This window comes from Crassostrea angulata, chromosome 4 (genome assembly GCF_025612915.1).
Source record: "Crassostrea angulata isolate pt1a10 chromosome 4, ASM2561291v2, whole genome shotgun sequence".
Taxonomy (NCBI): domain Eukaryota; kingdom Metazoa; phylum Mollusca; class Bivalvia; order Ostreida; family Ostreidae; genus Magallana; species Magallana angulata.
Window position 1 is genome coordinate 49,530,826 of NC_069114.1, and position 25,059 is coordinate 49,555,884.

The 25,059-nt window shown below is 33.9% G+C and overlaps 1 protein-coding gene across 2 annotated transcripts in view; it reads right to left on the minus strand.

Moving 5' to 3' along the window:
* LOC128181222 (uncharacterized) overlaps positions 1 to 24,843 on the minus strand; it is a 46,328-nt gene extending 21,485 nt beyond the window's left edge. The window contains exons 1-4 of one of the 2 annotated variants that reach the window (XM_052849536.1): positions 24,410 to 24,827; positions 16,783 to 16,867; positions 8,856 to 9,008; positions 7,621 to 7,832 (exon numbers count right to left, since the gene is read on the minus strand). In XM_052849536.1, the coding sequence (XP_052705496.1) occupies positions 7,621 to 7,832; positions 8,856 to 9,008; positions 16,783 to 16,867; positions 24,410 to 24,691 (732 nt within the window). In that variant the 5' untranslated portion in view covers positions 24,692 to 24,827. Of the gene's footprint in view, positions 1 to 7,620; positions 7,833 to 8,855; positions 9,009 to 16,782; positions 16,868 to 24,409 lie in introns of both variants that reach the window. The other variant, XM_052849535.1, reaches the window with a different exon arrangement.
* Between the last annotated feature and the right edge of the window lie 216 nt (positions 24,844 to 25,059).

Genomic DNA, 25,059 nt, shown 5'->3' on the forward strand with positions numbered 1-25,059 from the left:
TTCAACGGAAGACCCTCTTGTTATTCTTCGGTTTCTTTTTAGGGTCTTCCGTTTCCAACGGAAGACCCTCTTGTTATTCTTCGGTTTCTTTTTATTATTATTATACTTTTTCTTTTTTTTTCTGACTCCTTCTCGGCTTTATAACTCAAAAAGTTTCCAACCGATTTTAATGAAACTTTCAGAGATAATGTGAAACTATTATCCCTCAAAGATGTTAAAGTTTTCTTGACAACGTCAATTCCGTTTTGACGTAACGTCATTTTTAAAATTTTCAAAAAGTCATTTTGTCCGCGGCGTTTCTCAAAAACGTTTTGAGATAGAGGCTTGAAACTTTCAATGGTTATGATTTAATCGATTTACCTCTGTAATAAGGCTCGAAATGAAAATCTGTCACTTCCGCTCGAAACCGGAAGTGAAACAAATTTTTCGAAAAAATGAATTTTCTGATCAAATCAAAAACGAATATGTGTTTTGTAGAGCTTATTAAATTGAATCTAACACTGAAAGCCGTTTTAAAATCGGACGATGCATTACAGAGATATTGGGATTTAAAAATCGATTTTTCCGGAAATTTTGATTCCGCGTCCTTGGTTTAAAAAATAGCATAACGTTAATAGTAAAGTTAACTCGTACCAAAAATAATTGTTAAGTCGTACTTAAACACATTCGGATTTTTTTTGTTAAGTCGTTCTTAAAATCAAAAAGGTTTTTGTTAATTCGTACTTAAAATCATTCGGATTTTGTTAAGTCGTACCAGGAATAATTCGATTTTTTTTCATCTTTTTATTTTAGTTACTCTTGTTATTGGTTTAAGAGCTCTGCTTCTTACAGGAGTTTCCAGCTTTACTTCCGGTATTAACGGAAGACCCACTCGTTGCTTTGCAACGAGCTTTGCTCTAGTTATTATTATTTTTTTTCTTTTTCTTTTTTTTCTGACTCCTTTTCGGCTTCATAACTCAAAAAGTTTTCAACTTATTTAAAGGAAACTTTCAGGGATTATGTGCAATTATAATGCCTCAAAGATGTTAAAGTTTCCATAACAACGTCACTTCCGTTTTGACGTTACGTCATTTTTAAAATTTAAAAAAAGTCATTTTGTCCGCGACATTTCTCAAAAACGCTTTAAGATAGAGTCTTGAAATTTTCTGTGGTTATGAATTTGGCAATTTACATGTGCAATAGGGCTGGAAATAAAAATCCGTCACTTCCGGTCGAAACTGGAAGTGAAACAAATTTTTCGAAAAAATGAATTTTCTGATCAAATCAAAAATGAATATGTGTTTTATAAAGCTTATCAAGCTGAATCTAACACTGAAATCTGTTTTCAAATCGGACGATGCATTAAAGAGATATCGGGGTTTAAAAATTGATTTTTCCGGAAATTTGGTTTCCGCGTCCTTGGTTTAAAAAATAGTGTAATGTTCAAAGTAAAGTTAACTCGTACAAAAAATAATTGTTTAGTCGTACTTGAACACATTCGGATTTTTTTTGTTTAAGTCGTTCTTGAAATCAGGAGGGTTTTTGTTAAGTCGTACTTAAAATCATTCGGATTTTGTTAAGTCGTACCAGGAATAATTCGATTTTTTTATCTTTTTATTTTAGTTACTCTTGTTATTGGTTCAAGAGCTCTGCTTCTTGCAGAAAATTCCAGCTTTACTTCCGACATTAACGGAAGACCCACTCGTTGCTTTGCAACGAGCTTTGCTCTAGTTCTTTTTCTTTTTTTTCTTCCTAGACGCGAACTTTGAGGCTTCATATCGTGCTCATTTTTGAACGGTTTTTGCTCAAATTTTCAGGGCTAATGGACTTTACAAAACACTATCTTCATCAGTTCATAAAAGTTAGAATTCCCTTTCCGTTAACGAGTTATTCCCCTTTTAAAAATTTTTGGGGCCTTTGGTTTCCAGACAAAGGCTCCGAGACTATGATAGCAGGGAATGGGAATCCAACGAATTTGAATAACAAAGACATTGTAGTTGTATACATCGGTTTTTGTTTTTTGATTACCTTCCTTATTTAGGAAAAGGTAGGGGGTTAAAAAACAGGATTCGGAAGAGTGCGAAAATTTAGTCATATTTTCCTTTGTATCTTTTAAACAAAAAATAATTTGTTAAAACATGTAGAATAAAAGTTGTGCAGAATATCAAGGGCTCTCATTTGACACCAATAAAAAAGGGCTGGCCCCTTCAATTAAGGACCAATGGCCCCTAAAAGTTTTTGCTTAATAACTCAAAAACGGTTAGGATTTTGATATGGCTGTCGCTGGAAAAGTTGTTTGTTGGGATCTCATAAAGGTCGTTACAATGTTATTTTGTAAGTGATTTGTGTAGTATGAGTGTAACAAGCTTTACATGTTAACATGTACCTGTTTTCATTTGACAAGTTAACGAAAGTCTTTGCGCGTACAACTGGCATAAAGTTACTGCAGAAAGTATGCTGGTTTATACAAACGGCATTAATTCATAAGAATTTTTTTTTTTTAGAATACGTGCTTTTTTTTAGGAGTTTAAGTCATTGTTGTTAAGTTTTTATAATGCACAATCCTTAAAAACGGGATTTGGAAAACAAATCATTGTTAACTTTTTCTTTTCTAGTAAACCACAAAATATGGAATTAAAAACAACTATATATGCATTACATTTTAGTTATAAACTCCATGCATTTAAAATCTACCTTGAATCAGAGCTGTGTGTGTGTACCATTACGTAAGCTCTTCCTCGCCAGCGGCCGAGAAAATCGGTCACCATGGTCGCGGCTGGACTACCTAGCGGTCAGCGGTTATCTAATACACGAGAGTTGCGTCTCTCATATATGTGTTTATTTATCCGCAAACTCAAGAATTGTTTTCGTTTTGATTACACATATTTATGGATTAAACGATTGGGTGTCAATTAAGAAATCGTTTAGTTAATTAATAAAAGCAATGGCATTCTCAATCTAAAGCAATAATAGACATAGATCAATTGTGGGTTTTAAGTTTAAAATAAATAACTTCTATTTGATAGAGTAAGGTCATTATACTGCAATCTTTTCAAAGCTTCCTGGGTTATGAGCTGTGCGGGTCTGTGCGTTGTACCTTTACGTAATCTATCGTTCGCCCACGGCCGAGGATCTCAGCCACGGCTGCACTACATAGCGGTTATTTAATACACAAGATTCGCACACCGAGACGCACACTTCCATGCATATGAACGTGTTTGAGTAAATATAGCCGTAAATACAAGAACTGTTTTAATTTTATGTTATAAAAGTTTGTCCATTTTGTATTTAATTAAATTTGAGTGTAAATGAATATTAATGAACGATATTACTCCAAATCGGAAACATCGTCAGACATAAATTAATGGTTGGTTTGTTTATGTAAAATATTTTATAAACTGTTCAAATAATGTTTTAAATCAACAACAACAACAACAACAACCCCCCCCCCCCCCAATATTAAACATTTAAATGATGATCATCCATCGCACATGGCTGAGGAGATCCGGCGCGAGTGGACAAGTGATCCGCGGTCGGTTCGTGATCTTCTACATATACCTTATCACGCGTTCATGTTTCATATTTTGCACGGATTATTATGTTTTCAACTATTATATTGGTTTAAGATGAAAAGATAAATTTATTTTACTTGTACAGTTGATTAAGCATTGATGTATACGAGAGCGTACAAGGTGGTTTAAAAATCAAATCAAATTATAATCAAAGTTCCATGTTACATGTTTGCGGTATGTGCTAGCACGATAAAAGAATGTCCAGAGTTGAGGCATTCGATGAATATTTAAAAGAATATTCACATGAGTTTTAAACAACTTTGGATTAGATTCTATCGGTCACATATTAATCACTTCTGTAGTTTTCTACATGTATACGTTTCATTGTGGAAGCGAACTCATTGCTGCCCCCCCCCCCCCCTCCTCCCGGCCCGCTGACAGGAGCTCGCGCTGGTATTTTTTTTTTTTTTGATTGGCGAAACGATATCAAGATCTGTCGAAAATCATTTTTAGTGGCTTCTTCTTATGTGTAACATTTTGTTTCACTTTCCCACCCGTTTGTTCATTCGGTCAGTCTGTGTTTAAAATTGAATCGCCACGTGCGACCGAGAATCTTGTGTCGCTACAGCTCAGAACATATATAGCCCCGGGTCATCAATTCTTATGTAATTGAGTAACAGTTGGAATGGTGCTTTTACTACATAAAATAATAAATTAAAAAAATCATCCGCAAAAAATGTTACCGTAACTCAATAGTCAATACCAAAAATAAAATCCGTATGATTACAAACTGAAATCGGTTTTTCAGTATTCGGCGGGATTTGATTTTTCTTCTAACATTAGTATTTTTATTGGTTTTAGAGGTAACGATGTAAAAATACAAACAGTAAATAAATCTGATATTATTAACATTCATAATGTTGAAAAATATTTAAAATTAAATTAGTCACATTCGTTAGGAAACAATGTTATACAAACATCCGATAATTTTTTTTCTATGTCGTATCATTCGCGTAAATAAATATGTCCTTTACATACTCATTTACCTCAGAAAAAATTCAAATGATTAAACAAAAAAGAAAGTTGTAATTACTATTTCGGATTTTTTTTCAAAGTAATTTAACATTGTATTGAAAAGAACAAGAAATAAAAATGATTTAAATTTTTGACTCAATCTTCGTATATATTACCGGCGCTCCTTACATGTATAACGGCGTACAGTGTATAGATTATCATGATCTATTTGAATTAAGTACCATACGTAAAGATTCCCATAATAATTAATTGCATGACTGTGTACATTGTAGGCAAATCCCTGTGCGTTAATTACTTAAGACCTCTTGTTTTCCGTCAACAGTGGTTTAAATAATTAAAATGATTACTTGTAAAAATATCTATAATCGGGATTCCAAAGAACTTACTTCCCGCAATTCATAGAAATGATCAGTATGTTAATTCTATGTTTACATTTAATTTTGTTCAAATAATTAATAAATTTACTATCATTTAAATTGTGTGCTTCATCAAATGCTGATTCCGAATACCTTGAAGTCATAAATTTTCCATTGGCTATTGACAAAAAAAGAGACGCTTGACCATGTTGACCATCCAATGAAAACAAATACACAGAGTTTGATTGACAGGTTCAGCCAGGTGCAGGTCTCACCCGATGTCCGAGGTTATGTGTGCCGCTTGCGCAAAGCCGAATGGTCTCAGTAAGAGTTATCGATGTCAATAAATAAAAAAAAAAATACATGCTTATCAAACCATGCTCGTGTAAGTTAAAGTTGATTACGGCTTGTTCCAACAGAAATCATGTTTTGCTAACCGTATTTAATATTTTTTAATATAGCGAATTTTAATATTGTACAGTCATTTTACCGGTAACGAATCAGCATGCGGTTTCGTCGTGCATGCAACTATTATTATCGGAATTACAAATGTTTTTATTTTTTGTTTAAATCGCGTTTCTTTGTCCTTCTAAATTGTAGTATAAAACTTCCGAAAATATAAAGGATGAATTACGGAGACAGTAATTTCAACACCCCCTCCATTTTCCTAGTTTCGAATTCGTTTCCCAGTATCGAATTAAGCGCCCTTTATCACTTCTGGCCGAATATTTTGAGGCGAATTAATTTCCAAAATATACTAGAGGTACATGTTAATGGACTTATAAATGAAGAAGGAAAACAATTGTGGGAATATGTCATTTAAACAAATAACATGATCGTTATTTTCATCATACCGTTTTCCCGTCAAATTGAAACCGGACTTGAACAGTTTTCATTTGCGTTACTTTATAATATTGAATTTTCATAAAAACACTTTATAATAGTAATTGATGATAAGTAGTTGCCATTTTCCTTTGTTTTTCCCGTATATCTATCAATATATGCAGCCAAATAATACTTCTGTCGCAAAGAACCGAAACTATATAGGAAAACTACACGTGGTTCTATTTGAAGTCGTAATTTCATTCAAAGCTCCATTATAATTTGATATGATGCATTATCTTTTTAAATGAATTATATTGACTAATTATCCACTAAATAGGGATCAATAACAAACTTATTTTCATAGTAAGGCTTAATTGTTTTCACACTTTCGTTTTTTCTGCTTTGAACTTCCGGCAGCTCATATGTGGGTCACATTTTTAATTTGTAAACAATTCGGTAAATAATCGTACAAATGGCAAACAACTTCACGCACTGATAGAATATTTATTTCTGTTTTATAATTACCTAGCTAGGATTTTTTAAAACCTCAACTTCGTCTTCAACCAATAATTTTTCTAAAAATTATTCGATATTGGCAAATATTCGTTACCGGTAAAACGACTGTACATGTACCAGTACTGAAACATCGTATAAAAACGTTATATATACATGTACTCTGTAACTAGTCGTCTTTTAATACATATACCTTTCTTTTGTTTGTTAAAAATAAATTAAATTTTGTAAAATGATAAGTATATCATTTCTTCTAGATTTTTTTTCATGAAAATACCTACAAAAGAGTTTTGCCAATCACAAACAGTTTAAAGTACATGTAATGTAAAACACGGGCGCCATTTTGAAACAAATTGTCAGAGAGTTCCGAATAAAATCTGATGAACGTTTCACATGGTTCTCGCACGCTTTGCTCGAAACGATTTACACGCTTTGACCGAAACTCTGCACGCTTTGTCCGAAACGCTAAACGGTTAACACAAAACGTTTCTCGCACGTAAGTCGCACGCTTTTTTGGTGTAGTAGTACGTTTCAGGGTCTGTAAGTTTTGTCAGCACGCAACAATTCTAAATTGCACATTGTCTTCATAAATTTAGAAATATTTAAATAAAGAAGTTATCTTAGAGTAAAGGTTACGTGTTTTGTAAACGGGCTCGGTTTAAAAAAAACACACAATTCCTGACATGACACATGAGTACATACTGTTTATAACAATGCTTGCTATTCTCTGAAAATGTAACTTGCCATTAAATATCTCATTTGTTAAATAATGTTTGTTACTATTACATAAACTGTGTGCGACAAATAGTTTTCCTAAAACATTTTCTTTTTCAAAACACGTTTTATATGCTTTCAATCACAACACGTTTTTATAACAAAAGCAGAACTGAAAGTTAAGTAATTATAATCGTTTGACACCATATCACATATATTTTCAACTCACAGCAACAACGGAAGACCTACTCGTGGCTTTGCCACGAGCTCTGCTCTAGTTATGATAATATTTTTTAGCTTTTTTAATTTAACAACTCGGTAATATGGACCTGTATCAAGTTTGCACTTCGACACCGGAGTTTGTATGGCTATACCATCACATAAGAAAAATGCAATCAAAAACCTTTCTGTGTTTAAGGTTCTTTTGAAAACTACACCAATGGTCTTATTTGTTCGATTTGAATATGTTTAAATGTAACAGATCCTAATAGTCTTTCCTGTTGACATAGGACTAAATTTGATATAAACTATTTAGGTAAACCATTCTAATTTTTATGTTTTGTGCAATAAACTATAATTCATATGAAATACTGATACATAACGTTAAAAAGGTGAAAGAGTAAGCATTTACTTCGTTTAATTTTGTTTTTAATGTAAGGCATTTTAAAAGGCAGAGTGTTACTTACTTGGGAGATACCTAAAGACTCCCAGCGATCGATAAGCGATGTTCGGTAGTTGGTCGTACAGAGTGGAGACTTGGTGATAGAGGTACAATACTCGTCCTTTACGTTTTCGTTGGTTTCATCGCTTGTACCGTTAGAAATAAACGACAGATAGTCAGAGTCTGTTCCCCCACTCTGTCCCCTGTAGATCAATGTCCATTGGTCAACTTCTTTATCTAGGAAGAGTAAAAAGTTATATAACCAAAACAAAATATCAAATTCAGTCCTTTTTAAAACGATTTGCTTCAAAACCTATACACTTGCAATGTCAGATATTCGTTATATCTTTGTAGGTATGAACATTTTTCTTTATAATATTTCGTGGTGTGGCAAAACTTAACTTTTTATTAAACCACCCCATCTCATCGTAATATATTAATTAAAATTAAAACTTTTCTAATAATTAGTGGCATATCGCCTTTAATAAATTCTTTTAAATTTCATATCAATTTTTAAATAGCTTAAAACTGAAATTGTCATTAAAACTCATTAAAACTAATTTCAGAAAAGAGGTTTAGTATTTTATAGATATCAACTATTTTTCCTAATAAGGCAAGGAGTTATCACGAAACTAATATCTTGATGTTTACTAAGATTATTGAGAGCAGAAACAACTTGGTCTTTTTAAAATTAGAATAAAACACCATTTTGTCTAGGTTTCACTCAACCTATTTGAACTGATGCCCTTGAAGTCAGTGTCCTTAAAAACTGTCAATGTCAAAAATAAGAATAGATTGGTTGGCCCGCGACATGTACGTGTAGAAACGTGTATAGAATATTGGAAATAAATAAATCATTAATCAATATGGGTGCCAGTGTGTTTGACTCCATGTTGTAATCTTACTAAGCAACTTGAGAGCTGTCTTTTAGGAGAGAGGTCTTCGAACACGATGCATATTCTATTCGTATTCGACATAACATACTACATACAGCGGTTATTACTTGGTTTAGAATGTTGCTGTGGACATAAACTTCGCTGGCTCTTATGCTAAGAACTTTATCCCTTGGGTTTTTTTAAAATATGAATTAAAAGATAACATCTAGATCTAAAGGTAATATCAGTCTTGTAATTAAAGTAAAACACGCTTACAGGGAATATTCTTCTCATTTAATCATGCTCCTAAACGCTTAAAAAAATTACTGGATGGAAAAGAAAAAGTGCTTTGCAGTACAATAATATTTTTTCTGTATAAACTTACAACATCTGAATTCTGTGGCATTTTTATCCAAGCCTCGTTGTGAGCACATAAGAGACGCCATGGTCCTGTATCCTGTTTTACACTGCAAGGTCTTCCGGTACATAAGTATTCCGCCATTATCTTCGGCATTTTTTATTCGTGGCAAATCACAACCTTAAAAATAAAATATAGTTAGAACACTACTTTTCTTTTTTTCTTTCGACATGTATTTCAAAGCACTTACATTTATTTTTTTTGCTTGAATATACATTGTTTGTTCTATGAATTTCGCGATTCATGTCAATAACGCGCTTTCATTCCGTAAACACAAGAGGTATATGTTTTCAAAGTTAGCAGCAGAACATTTTCTGCTATAATCTTGACCATTTACTGAGTTGAATTGCAAATTTTTTAAATGAATGGGTCTAGTCTCCGTCCTAAAAGTACTTTTATTCAAATTATTAATTTTCATTCTTTTTATTATCGACTTTTTAAAGTGGTCTAAGCCAGCTATGGGTCAAAATTCGTGGTTTTCACAAAAGCTTTATTTATAATATAAAAGTTAGTAACACTACTTTTTATGTGTAATTTTCTTTTCAGCTTTTTTTTCGCATTTACTCCCTTTTAGATAATTAAAACGTATTTAAATTTTTCATATAATAGTATTATATCAGGAAATATCTAAAACTCTTCAGATAACGACAAAAATCCAAAATGCTTGACTTGCTCCTTATAAATAATGTCAAATGTTAATAGCGCTCGCACAGTCAGGGATTGTTTGAGATCAAGTTGTTAATAAAATAAATAAAGAAATGGAACAACAGAGAAAAGTATAGATATAAATGTCTGTTTGGTGATGGTCAGATTTTGTATATGTACTGAAGCACACCTTCTAATGTATGATTTCTCTTTAAGATGTGTGCACAAGTCGTTTTAAATATTTTAGGTGCGGGGGATTTGACAGGAATTGTAAGCACTTATCCTTTATTTCTAAACTAAAATTACAGATATGCATCAACAAAAAGATGACACTACGGCCAACGCGGTGTGCGTATTTACCGCGAGACCTCGTGGTGTGAAATTGATCGCGGTTTAGCACAGGTAACTCGGTTAAAACCTCGCGGTACAGCTTCTCACCTCGTCAACACCGTCGCGATACTGTGAAACCAGTCTCAGGTGAAAATCCGTTCTTGTTTTTAACGCGAGTTACCCCCCCCCTCCATTTTTTTCTCATATGGGAAATATGATTGAGGGAATTAATGTTAGTAATGGAGTTGATTGTTGATTATTGCAATTTATTATTATTTTAAAAAGTGGGAAAATAAAATGAACGTGTAATTATGCTAATACAGAATTTTGTATACTATTTTGTACACTCGATGGCATTACATATTTAATCTTTAAAACAAGATTCATCGCTGACAATCATCGGTTATCAATTAATTTGATTTCAAAAAAATACCTTATTTAGCCTCGGTAAAGGGGATACTAATGGGCGTTTCATTTACAATCTTTCATAATTAATTCTTACCTTCAAAACATACCTTACACTTGGTCATTTCTCTTAAATACGTTTATAGAATTCGTTTCATGAATAACAAAGTACATGTAAATATAAAATGTTTTAAAATGCACTCGCTTATCACCGCTGCGACCCGAGTTCGTGGTTGTATGGGTACGGTGGTCGCCCGCTTGGACACGTGGGTTTTCTCCGGGCACTCAGGCGGCTTCCTTCTACATTAATGACCACCTCACGCTAACATCCGTGTCGACGAAAGATATTAATATAAGTGGTAGAACTTGTTTATCAATCGTTTTTTAAATAAAAAAAGGTTCAGTAAGTGTAAGAAAATGGTAATGTTAAAATCGTGTGTATTTAAAAACTTACTTTCCTATCCGATTTGGCAAAAGTATGATGTTCAGTTCACCTCACCTCACCTAACCTCTTCGTGCCCGCTGGCACATAAGGCCCGGATACACTGCATCCACTTGTCTTTGGCTGCTGCCCTCGCTGATGCCCAGCTATTCCACCCCAGCTGTGATCTTTCCTGCTCTGTAGTTCTGCGCCATGTTGTTTTTGGTCGGCCTACTTTCCTTCTTCCTTCTGGATGCGATGTCAGTGCGGTGGTACAAATTCTGTTGTTCTGCATTCTTAGTACATGGTCAATCCAATTCCATTTCCTCATAAGTATGATGTCGCTTACTCGAGTTGTTTTTGTTCTCATGTAAAGTTCTTCATTTGAAATTTTATCAGGCCATCTTACCCTTAGGATTTTTCTCAGGCATCTATTCTGAAAGGTGTTTATCTTTTTCTTGTCCCGCTCTGGTGTTTTCCATGTTTTACTGCCATCTAATGAAACTGACAGGACCAGGCTGTTGAATAATCTTACTTTGAATGGAAAACTTTGACGAGCTCAAGATTTTCCTGAGCCTTCCAAATTGTGATTTGGCTTTTCCAAGTCTGTTGTTAATGTCCTCGTCAGCTCCTCCTTTTGTTGTTATTATGCCTCCTAGGTAGGTGAATGTTTCTACATCTTCTAGGTCTTTCTCGTCGATCTTGACTGCCTCTCTTTACCTCTGTGTGAATTCGCATTACTTTGGTCTTCTCTTTATTAATTCTGAGGCCAGCTCGTCTTGCAATTTCATTAATTTTTGCGTCTTTTGTTGAATGTCATGGAATTTTAAAGAAAGAAGGGCAAGGTCGTCTGCGAATTTTAAATCTTCAAGTTTTGTAGTGAAGTTCCATCTTATTCCCGTTGGTTCTTTTTCTGTGGTTCTTGTCATTACGAAATCTATAACCAGGAAGTAAAGAAATACGGACATTGTGCAGCCCTGTTTCACTCCTGTTGTTTCCCGGAACCAATTAGTTTCTTCACAATCTTCATGTACTGCGCATTGGAATGTTTCATATAGTAGCTTCACTATCCTGACCAGTTTGTCTGAGATGTCATAAACTTTCATGATTGACCGAAGGCTTTCTCTATAGATGGAATCAAACACTTTCTCAAAATCAACATAAGTAACAAACAGTGTAGAATTCCACTCTGTACATTGCTCTATTATGTTGCGGAGAGTGAATAGTTGTTCTGTTGTACTTCTTCCTCTCCTAAAACCGGTTTGTTCTTCACGAAGTTGTTTTTCCACACCTTCTTGTATCCTTTGTATCACTATTCTGGAGAAAGTCTTGTTTGGTACAGATAAAAGTGTGATACCTCTATAATTGTCACATATCGATCCATCACCTTTCTTTGGTAATTTCACAATCAAGCCTTTGTTCCAGATCGATGGTAGTGTTTCTTCACTCCAGATAGTTTTAAACAGTTTTTCCAAGTACTTTGCAGATGTTTTTATGTCTGCTTTTAACATCTCAGCTGTTACACCATCTACTCCTCCAGATTTCCCATTCTTCAGTTTCTTTATAGCCCTGATGATTTCCCCTTTCCTTTTGGGGCTTGTGTCTATCTCAACTATAGATTGTCCTTGGAGTTCACTTTCCACTTCTAATGGTCAGGTTGTGGCCGGTTTAGTATTTCTTGGAAGTGTTCTTTCCACCTTTTCTTTCTTTCCTCTTGGCTGCTCAGGATCTTACCCTCCTTGTCTTTTATTGCTGTTGGTGTGCCTCTCCTCTCATTACTTAGCACTCTAGTAATATCATACACCGTTTCATGTGTCCATTACTGGCAGCTCTCTCTCTACGTCTGTGATGTCTTCCGTCCACTTTCTCCTGTCATTTCTCATACTACGTTTTACCTCTCTGTCTTTGATGTAATATTTGTAATATTTGTTTCTTAGACTTCGTTTCAGTCTTTCTGATCTACTGTTGGTGAGCTGAAGTTTTATTTGTTTGCTTTCTTCTACTACCTTCCAAGATTATCTACTTATCCAGGGTTTTTGTCCCTTTTATTTTATTCCAAGTATAATGTCTGCTGTCTCGTTGTAGCCCTTGCTTATGGTTTTCCAGATGTCCTCAATGCTTTCTATTTCATCTAACACCTGGAATCTATTTTTCAGTTCTAGTGTTTTCCTTTTCTCTGGCTGTTGGAGTTTTGTGAAGTCATATTTCTTATTACATGTGTCTTTGTTTTGGTTCTGTTTCTTCAGCTTTATTCTGATTTTGCTTCGTACCAGTTCATGAGTTCATGATCACTGCTTACGTCCGCTCCTCTCATTGTCCTTTTATCCAAGATGGATGTTCTATGTTGTTTTGATATAAGCACATGGTCAATTTGGTTTTCGGTTCTTCCATCAGGAGAGATCCAGGTGATATTGTGCCTTGGTTTGTGGGGAAATATAGTGCATAATCTCGCATACATCTAAAAGCCGCTCTCCATTTTCGTTACGTTCTCCTATACCATGCTTCCCCATAGCACTTTTGTGGCCTTTGTTGCTACTGTCAACCTTTGCATTGAAATCTCCAATGATAAGCAATATGTCATGTTTTGGTATGCCATTTATGGTTTCCTGCAACTGCTCCATGAATGCCTCCTTTGCCTCTTCTGTACTTGTTTGTTGGTGCTTAGACAACGATGAGGCTTATCTTCAGAGCTGATGTATAGTATCTTGCATACATTATTCTCACGTTTATTGTGCACATAATGATCTTACGACATAACGTAATAATGTTACCACTTCATATAAAGATTTTACCCCTGAATATAATGGTGATATTATATAAATAGTGCCTGTTTGGGAGGGTAACAGTTGAAATTGACACCTCGAGAAAACCACTGTCAACCGACGCGAAGCGGAGGTTGACAATGGTTTTCGAGGGGTGTCAATTTCAACTGTTATCCTCCCAAACAGGCACTATTTATTTTGTTATACTGAATGTCTTTTTTAAGAATTTTAAGAAAATTTTACTGCTTTTATATAGGAATAACGTGAATTCTACAGCGAACCGTACGCGCATAATTTTCGCGCATGTAACATTTTTTAATGTTACCCGTTGCCAAGTGCGTTGCTAACGCTGAGGGTAATAGTAAATATTATTAACTGCGTCTTAACCAATCAGATTTCAGTATTTAACATGAAAGTATAACAAAATAGTATATAATGATGTTAGCACTGCATATAATGATGTTACCACTGCATGTAATGATGTTACCACTGCATATAATGATGTTACCACTGCATATAATGATATTACTATTGCATATAAATAAGATACCAGTTCATATAATATGAAATTGATCTTAAGGCAGCTATGGCGTTCCATAGGTATGATCGGGGACTTTTATATATACGTCCCTGGTATGATATATTTTTCTGAAAATGTCCATTACGACAATTTGTGCGCTTATGTAGAGATCTGCATTTCAATCAGAATGCCGTTACGGCAACATATACTACTTTACCCTTTCAAATAAAATGTGTTATTTGAAATAAGAGAGAGAGAGAGAGAGAGAGAGAGAGAGAGAGAGAGAGAGAGAGAGAGAGAGAGAGAGAGGAGAGAGTTTTCTGAACATTAGATAAAATTTTCTTACGGCACGTGGTCAAAGCACGGGTGCTGTCACAGACAGGAAGTATTATGTAATAGTTACACATCCGTAAACACAGGGATGACTGATTTTAAATGTACCTATCTGAATTATGCATTATTTGTGTTCGAATATAGACGGTCTACCTAAAGCGCGTGCGATATTTAATGTCGCTTTCATATTGCATGCCATATATACAAACGGGTGCATGCATTAATACTTTACAGGTACAGGTATCTCTTGATGCCTCGAACTTTGATCGCTCAAAGCGAGTCTCCGGTCCAAAAAATGTTCCCAATATCTCTCGAAACCCTTGATCCTTCGAAGTCAAACTGCAGTCCCGTTATTCATAATTTATTGTGTTTTACTCTCCATACCTCGAAGTGGGTCTGTTTATGCAAGCCTTACCTAATTGTCCTGCAAGGTGATAATTGTTACATGATTGACCATAACTTTGCATAAACGATAATTAACACCGACCGTCTTACAATAATTTACATAAATGTACACTAAATCTTATTTATTCAAAACGAGAGAGGGGTGGGGGGGGGGGCGGAAAGTAGTTAATGAGTTAAATAACAGTCAGATTGAGGGGAAAACATATACACGTTGAGTTGATGCCTACGGTAACGACCTCATGATAGTACATCGCGTAATATTTGTCCTCTTAAAATCTGTGGCATATTTCCAACTCATCATATGCAAAAAATAATACTTTAAAATATTACTCAATTTCAATTACACGTTTATGCATAATTTGTGTAAAACATTTGTACAAGACATGCATTAACAAAATATAGGTAGCAATAGTTTTCTAGAAGTTTTTGTTAAACACAATTCAAAGAAAATAATGAATTTTTCTTCTAATAATATCTATATCTAAATTCTAATAGTAATTAAAGCAGCGCTTTTTTTCTTCTCGGTTTAATCCCTGATACAGAACACACACCTGTTACGGTGTCTTACACCATCGCGGTAAAATCGTGGTCCGCGATGACAATACCCCGACGGTAGGTGTATCGCGGAAAGGATTAAAACCCCATCACGGTGTCGCGGGAAAATATGGGATCCGCGTTAGCGGTAGTGTGATGTTTTCAAGAGTGAACTCCGGTTATCAATGGGAATACAGCATATTGATAGTATTATAAATGGCTTACGTGAGTTGTTAATTAAACATTAGTCCAATACTATGAAAACCATTATGACTGCAATAGCCGATGTTAAATATTCTGTCACGTAATTTGTTGATAGTCGAGCGAGAGGATGCTGAACACAACTCCTGACCTCTTATCTAGTGTTTCAACAGTCATCAATGCAATTCAGTTTAAGGTTATCTATCAACAATCCCGATGAAAGACTTTTATGAACATTGGCGTTTCGTTAATCACACTAACGCGGAATACTAAATCGATTTAATGCAATTACTTAATATATTAACATCAGCCAATATTCATGATAAAATGGGAAATGACTGTATTTGAAAGAAATTTAAGAATCATTATTGAGGATGGCTTTCTTTCACATGGCAAACAATTTCCATTGTATTGGTTTTGTGTCTAAACGAGGCTGGATGGTCAATTACCAATCAGACTTGCCTGTAAACTTTAAATATGATATTTTGGACATAAACAAGAAAGACTAAAAATATTTCCCAAATTCAATCAAATTCAATTTGAAAATATAGTTACTGGTGACAAAACATAGGTTTAACAAAATAATGCTAACTTAACTCGGTAGAAGGCCAGTAGTGGCCAACAGAACCATAAGCACATAGAAGGTTCTGTATTGATATTCGATATAGCCGTATAAATCCCGGTGTCTAAAGGCAGATTTCAGGTTGGTATTGCCGAGATGGTATACTAAAAGGCTCTAGAGATATCATAAACGACGAGATGTTATACTAAAAAAGCTCTAGAATATTGTCATAAACGACACATTGTGTCAGGATTTAGGCATGTTCGCCTACTTCATGATAATCCTCCATCACATACATCTGAGCTTGTGAGGCAATTTTTGAAATCGGAGAAGGTTACCGCGTCTTGCAACACCCACCATACTCTCCACATCTAGCCTCATGCGATTTTTTCCTTTTTTTTAAACTTAAAAAGTTCTTATCTGGTCGCCATTACAAGTCTTTGGCCCAGCCATCAGCCAGTGTCTCAGATGTCTACTAACATCAGGGTACCGCGACGCATTTCAGAAATGGGTTCAGAGATTGAAATCATATAATTCAAACAACGGAGAAGGGATGTAATGTTCGTTTCACTATATAAATCGATGCTTTTGAGATACACATTACATATCGAACAACCCTCGCACATAGCTCTTTTGCTCTAGAAGATTTATAGAGTCCACGACCATTCCGCCCTATTAATCTTGAAAAAGCACTATTTGAAAATGTAAAACTTTTGCTTTGATGAATAATTGAAACCAAAAAGGGGAAAATACACAGACTATTTTTTTTTACATACCAATGAAAACACAAGATGGTCCCGACTTTTTGACGACACATTTCTCCTGGGTAGAGCACTGAAGATCTCCACAAACCGAATTGTTCTGTAATTTAATTTTTCTAGTTAATAAATACAACAATAATTGTTCTGTAATTTAATTTTTCTAGTTAATAAATACAACAATAATTGTTCTGTTATTTAATTTTTCTAGTTAATAAATACAACAATAAATCAAAAATGTGTTTAGCTAATATGCATTTTTTTCTTTAGATAGTTTATCATATTTTACAAGTCACACTGTATTGTTCGGTTTTTGTGTTCCAAAGAGATCACAAATTAGTTTTAAGGTAGCTCCCTACTCGTAAAATTCTCTGAGGAAAGTTGAAAAACCGAACTGATTTCGACTTGATAGACTTAAATGTCATCAATTGTTTGAAAAAAAAACATGTCATCACACTTTTTGAGATGCCAGATAAACATAAGCATATTTTAGCATTAGAAAACCGTATTTTTTTTTTTTGTTAAAAGTAAAATCTTGTAGGCAGAAATTTGTTTTTCTTGTTTAATTTTAACGTCAACATTATCAGAAAACTAAAATTACAAAAACATTTTAAAATTAATCGTTGCAATAAGAAAAAAAATAGCATTTAGACATACAACTGAGAGAAAGGTCAGAAAAAGAGTTATTTCCCCTTTGCATAGATAAGATATATAACTCTAGTACATCTAAATGTCCAAAGTGTTAGTAATAAAATTGATATTATTCAAGCAGAATTCGGGGGGTTTGACATCATAACATTAAATGAAACGTGGCTGGATCACAATACTGACTCCGAAGATTTGATAATTCAGGGTTTTCAAGAACCAATGAGGCGCGATAGAGGTGACAATATCCCCGAGTACCAAAACTCCGTCACCATAATCAGAAAACCTCCCGCGTTTCTCTGTAAATTATTTTTTGTGGTTTTTATCATTTGCAATCACTAAATATAATCTGAAACAATATAATTTATAACATTATTAACAAAAATATTTTTATTTTTATTTAAATAAGCCCTCTGAATACGACGTTCACCACGCGTGCCTATTATATCTTATGAACCTAACTCCGTCACCCACATGCTCTATGATATGGCAGGGAATGAAGACCCATTAACAATTTAGTTAAAACTCCATTTGTATCTAGGCCAAGTTATAATAAGTAAAAATGGTGCATACAATTTAGATTGTATTTAATTTCATCGAAATGAAATGATCGCCAGGATAAAAAATGAGTCCATGTAACAACAATCACAATGGCCTTTTCGGAATGTATGGACGCCGTTTGATTTATGTCCTTACATATTTCATATATTTTATATCATCAATTAATATATTACTTATTATATTATTTATTTATTATATTTTTAGAAATGTAGCATATTCTAAATAGCGATATACCGGATATATCTATACCCTGTATAAGGCAAAAGTATCGGCATGAGCGATTTGACGTTATCATCAAGAGTAGTGCATAAAGGCTATTGCGGACTGAAAAAAATGCATTAATTACCTTAAACAAAAATGTTTTACATGTGAAATCTTTCATCTTGACCTCTCTAAACATGGCTGACCACCGTAAATGATCGAATGGGCCCACATGTCAGAAATATCGATATTTTAGTGCATCCTTGAAAAAGTTTTAGCTGATTTCACGCAATTAATGGTGCATAAAATGAACAATGTTTATTTCTGTTATTTTTTGACACATTCTTAATATTAACCGTTGCAAATTGTTGACATTTGATTCAAGATTTTTGACATGTAAAAAATGACGTCATAATCGTACTTGATTTCAAACGGCGAGGAGTTTCCCGAAAGTGACGGAGTTAGGGTAGTGACGGAGTTAGGGGGCTATGCGATAGATACGGGGGCGTGATGATATACGTCAATAGTAATATCGTGTGCAAGCGCAGAACCGACTTAGAAGTTACCCAGGTAGAATGCATATGGGTGGAATGTATTAAATATAAAAAGAAATTTCTTATTGGAACGTTCTACCGCCCTCCTAATTCTGAAACAGAAAAATGGAACTTAATAGCGTATTCTATGGAGAAGGCTAAAGATACAAACATATCAAATATTATTATTACAGGGGATTTCAATGACAACCTTAACAATTTAAGAACTTCCAAAATCAATGATATCATTAAAGATCTAGGAATGACACAACTTATCACAGACGCTACGCATTTTACGGAAAACTCTGAAACATTACTAGATTTGTTAATAGTAAACACTATAGAAAACATCGATTTTTCTGGGGTGGGCGACAACATACTTCCAAGTAACACACGCTACCACTGTCCCATCTACTGCGTCCTAAAATTGCCCAAATTATACGCTCGAACTTTCACTAGAAAAATTTGGTCATTTTCGGAAACCAACTTTTATGATTATAAAATTTGCCTACGTAAACAAAATCTAGATATGCAAATCTATAATGAAATCAATCAAGCTTGTAACGAAATTACAAATAAAATATTAGACACTGCCACCAAAAATATACCAAACAAGGTCATCACTTCTCGACCTAATGATCCCCTTTGGATGCATAATGCGGTCCGCCGAGCTATAAGGCAACGCAAACGTCTGCACTCGAAGGCTAAAAAATCCCAATCCTCAGTGGACTGGGCTAATTATCGAAAGGCAAGAAATGAATGCGTAAATAAAGTAAGGAATGCAAAGCAAACGTACTACTTAAAACTAGCTAATCAACTAAAATCAAACAATTTATCACAAAAGGAATGGTGGTCATTGTTGAAAAAAGTTACAAATTTAAAAAAATGTAATAAATCTACTTATCCCCCAATTAAATTAAATGTTAACAGCACACTTGTGAACGAAAACTTTGAGAAAGCAAATATATTCAATGACTACTTCTGTCAACAATCGCAAGTAGATGATGACAATATCGATTTACCCGTAAACTACGATAATAATGACCCGTATTGTAACCTAGACAATATTATTATTTCTGTTCAAGATGTAAAAGACAACTTGCAAATCCTAAATACTAATAAAGCTACTGGTCCTGATAATTTAAATCCTATGCTCCTCAAACAAGCGTCATCAGAACTTGCTTATCCTCTAACTAAACTATTCAATCTTTCTCTGCAAAGTTCTACTGTTCCTAATCAATGGAAAATCGCAAATGTAACTCCTGTATACAAGAAAGGCTCAGCAAACACAGTGAGCAACTATAGACCAATATCCCTGCTTAGTGTTCTTGGGAAGTGTATGGAAAGATGTATTTTTAAATACCTATACAATTTTCTCCACTCCAATAACATATTAACTCCATCTCAATCCGGCTTCCGTCCTAATGATTCTACTGTCAATCAACTGCTTAGTATATCTAGTGACTTTTATCGAGCTATTGATCAAGGCAAAGAGATAAGGGTAGTGTTTTTTGATATAAGCAAAGCGTTCGACAAGGTATGGCATAAAGGTCTCCTACATAAACTTAGTAATTTGGGAATACGTGGCAATTTATTAAAATGGTTCCATAGTTACCTTCACAATAGAAAACAATGTGTCGTTATTAACGGTACCAAATCATACCTGAAAAACGTGCAAGCTGGTGTTCCGCAAGGAAGTATTTTAGGTCCACTCCTTTTTTCTTATCTACATAAACGACCTAGTGGTCAATATCGATTGTAATATTAAACTGTTTGCTGATGATACGTCAATTTACATAACAGTTGAAAACCCGTTCAGCTCTGCAGCTCTACTTAACTCTGATCTTGAGAAAATTAACGACTGGTCTAAAAAATGGCTTGTATCCTTCAACCCTTCCAAAACTGAATGCATGACCATTTCCAATAAAATTAAGAAGCCTTTTCATCCCTCACTCATATTTGATGATGTCCACCTCAAAGAAGTTGAATCGCATAAACACCTTGGTGTAATTTTTAGTAGTAACTTATCGTGGAACCAACATATAGACGAAATGATATCCAAGGCTTATGCAAGATTGGGACAAATGCGCAAAGTTAAATTTTTACTAGATAGAAACTGCTTACAAAAAATATACTTCTCTTTTATTAGACCAGCCTTAGAATACGCAGATATAATATGGGATAATTTACCGGAATATCTTAGTCGAAAAATAGAAAATATTCAGTTAGAAGCGGCACGAATAGTGACGGGGGGTAATAGAATGGCGTCCATTGCATTTTTATACAGAGAAACAGGCTGGGTGTTACTTTCAAAGCGTAGGGAAAACCATCGACTCGTTCAGTTCTTTAAAATGTTCCATTGCAAAACTCCAGAATATCTTTCTAATATTTTAGAAATACAAACTTCTAAAGATGGAACACATAATACCAGAAGTAATAATTCCATACGGGAAATTTTCGCACGAACAAAGCTATATTATGAGTCATTCTTTCCAAGTACAATAAGGCTCTGGAATACACTACCTAATGAAATACAAAACAACCCTTCTTTAAACAATTTCAAAAAATATTTAAATCGTAGCAACATAAACATTCCCGATTATTATAATTTTGGATCCAGAAAAGGACAAATTCTACATTCCCAGTTAAGATTAGAGTGCAGCGCCCTGAAACTTTATATGTTCCGCAGAAACCTCTGCCCCTCCCCCTTATGCACATGTGGTTCAATTGAAAGTAATGACCACTATCTTTTATATTGCCCAAATTATAATGTAATACGTAGTGAAACAATTAACAAACTTCGAGATCCAACAAATGTAAACATATTACTCTTTGGGTCTCCCAATCTTAGCGATAATGATAATAAATACATTTTTTATATGGTCCAAAAATTTATCATCGACAGTAAACGATTTCAGGGTACCTAGTGTAACCTCGACACTTTTTTTACTTAATTATATTCTCTAAATATGAAAACGCATCTAGGATATATTTATACAGGGATGTATTTCATACATGTATTTCCTTTGGTGTTTTACTTCAAATTGTTATGAACATAATTGTATTGTTTTCCTTATAGTATAACATGAAGTTATACGTTCGTGGGTCGATTAGCTCACTAGTTCAAAAATAAATGCACTTGTAATTCCAACTCTCAAACTCATGCATATGTCAAAATGTCTAGTCTTGATTGATACATATATTGGATGTCTTTATCTCCTCTTTTATATAAGCTCTCATATTCTTTATTTAATCATACATACATGTAATTTGCACCTCTCATATTTTTTCTTATCTAAGAGAGGGATTTGTATAAGCCTTTTGGCTTGTTTCCCAATCTTATTGTACTTTATGCCAAATACATGTACCTGCTATTGTAAATTATCAATAAAATATTGTTTAAACTAAGATATATAAAAATTTGGAAATTTAGGATAAAATTAAGTGCGAAAATATCTTGAACATACCAATAATTCTAATTACATCCATGTGATAAAATTCACATAAAATAAATAAAACTATCTTGCACAATTTTTAAAGAATTCAAAGTTTTAAAAAAAGGTGTGACATCACAGAACACTGGATCTACTTTAAGAGTGTGTAATTTTATAGCAGCGTTCACTAAAATTGCTCAAATGTTCAATCCATTTTAAATAGATTAAAGCTAAACGAAATAATCTGCCAATGAAGAACAACTAAACGCTCTTACAATTCCATTATCATTTGCTTCATATGATGATATCTCATTTCCATAATGCAGTCATCGGTTTTAGTTAATCATTTAAATGACAAGAAAACTCCCAAACAATTTAATGTTATTCTGACAGAAAATCGATTATCAAATCAAAGCTTTTTGGACTAAGATAAACATCTATACTGGAATCCTATTCAAACTAATTATTGAAACAATTTGCTCACAGTGGGTGATTCCATTCCTTTTTCTTTAGAGAAAACCAAATCGACGAACAGTTACTGTATTACATGTTGTCAGCTTAAAAATAAATGTGGATGTCAAATGTTGGTCTCTGTTGCAAGGATAAGGTTTTTCGGACCATGGTACGTTTATTGGGTTTAATATTGAATTTTTCAAATAATTAGCAAACATATGCTGTAAAGTTTGTTAATCAAGGGTACATTTTGAGAAAGACATTTTGAAAAGCTAGATCATGCTCATTCTTATTTCGATATTCGATTTATGGGCAATGTTTAAATAAATACAATTGTTTGAAATGTAAATCTTCATTGATTTGTGTATTCTTGAAAAAGATATGTTTAATAGCATAAAATTTAGAGGCACATTTTTGTAATTGCACACTTATAAAATTTCCCCTTTTTTAATATATTTATTTTCTGTTTAAAGTTGGCGATTTCTCCTGCATTGGAAGATTCTACCACGTGGGTAGTCTTCTTCCACAATGATGACTAAGTCAGTTTGATCCAGTAGTTCTTCTCTGTTCAGTATTAATTTCAATTTTTGTTGCTATTTTGTAAGATAAATTAAAACACTCATTTCTTTGTATTAGAAATAAATAGCTGTATATATGTATTGATTTATTTAGTAATAAATGAATATCACTCGAATTCGATTAGTATAAACAGACTGAATCACCAAACGACAACTTAAGACATTTCCTCTAAAACTGTTCCCAAAATTGGTTTTTCTTTTTGCTCATTTTTATTCATATTATACATATGCATGTAATGAGCAATGCTGAAACTGAATCGTGCTTTATTTGACACTTTTCATAATGGACTGTACATACACTGTGTAATGTATTTCAAAATTGATCAAAACGTATCATCAAAGCTTTTTACATATTACATATCATAATTACACTGACTAGTGAAAAAGGTGAAAAACAAATAAATGATATTATTCATCAAATAAGATAGAAAACGTTTATAGATTGCAATAATTTATATGTCTACATATTTTTGTACAACTTATGTATGTATATACTTTAATCCCTTGGATCGTCTGGTTCTTGTTAATAAACAATACAAAACTAGATGGGAGTAAATACAGAATTTACACATGACAAAATATTCGTATATACATCCACCAAGAAAAATCAAATTTTTCCACATGACGTGTACATGGGGTAGAAGTTTGATCATTTTTCGTGGTTTTTCTATTTTTTTTTAAAAGAAAAATCCTGGCGAGCATGGGATAGAAGTTTGGTCACTTTTCGTGGTTTTTTCTATATTTTTTGTGAATTCTGGGTGTATTTTTTTTTTTATGAGGATGAGGTAAAGGGTTTTCTTTTTAATTTCTAAAACTCTAACGATGCAGTTTTATATTTGAGAAAAGTTTAAATTAAAATATTAAATTACATAAATTCAAATATGAGATAAAGCTCGATAGACTGTTTAAGTCCGGGTTGTCTTCAAGATAAAGAGAATAATATAGATATTAGCTTCTGAGTATTTAAAATGCATCTTTTTTTTTAATTTCAACATTTGTCTGCCAAGATGTAGCAAAAATTAATATTTATGAAATATTTTCATTTAATATAAAACGATAATCAGTATAAGAGACGAACTAATAAAATTTTAATTAAAGAATGCAGTGTTAGATTACAAACGTGCAGATGTCTTATGTTTCATCTCTCTCTCTCTCTCTCTCTCTCTCTCTCTCTCTCTCTCCCTCTCTCTCTCTCTCCAATTCATAACAGTTTCCAATTGCGTACAAAAGAAGTTTTTACCGCAAATATGGAGATCGGTATGTGGGTACTCCCCTCTCTGTCCAAGACAGCTTCCGGTTTGTCCGTGACACTGTCTGTGTTCAATTCACAACTAAGATGAACCCGGTCATAGTTCACAGACTTACATCGCCCGGGGTAAGATTGACACTCCCTGACACACATCTGTTTACCCATTTTATCAAGACTCGCGAATGTAAAACCTGACAGATACTTTCCATAGAGTTCGGAGGATGAACTCGCAAGGCCCAACAACACTGCGGATAGAAATAACCCGAGGATCATGTTTACACCATGTTATCCTTACACGGTCTGTTCTGTCAGTAATTAGACACAATTTGAAAACTGGATTTTTGACCGCTCGATGCCTGCTGTCAGGTGATTACACCTGTCGTCACGCTAGCGAGCATTGATCTGTATCCGAAATCTGTATCCGAGAGTTAATAAAGCATCGTCAGACCTAAGTAGAGCTCTGGCATGCATTGCTCTTCATCAATTTTAATGGTTTCTATTGGTTTAAAAAAAAATAGTTTTGTGAACGGAAAGGGGAATAGAAGGACTGCCAATGCAAAAAACAAAAAAAAGAAAGAAAGAAAGAAAGAAATGAGAGCCCAAATGAAATGTAAAACTATCTCTCAGTCTCAGGAACTAAG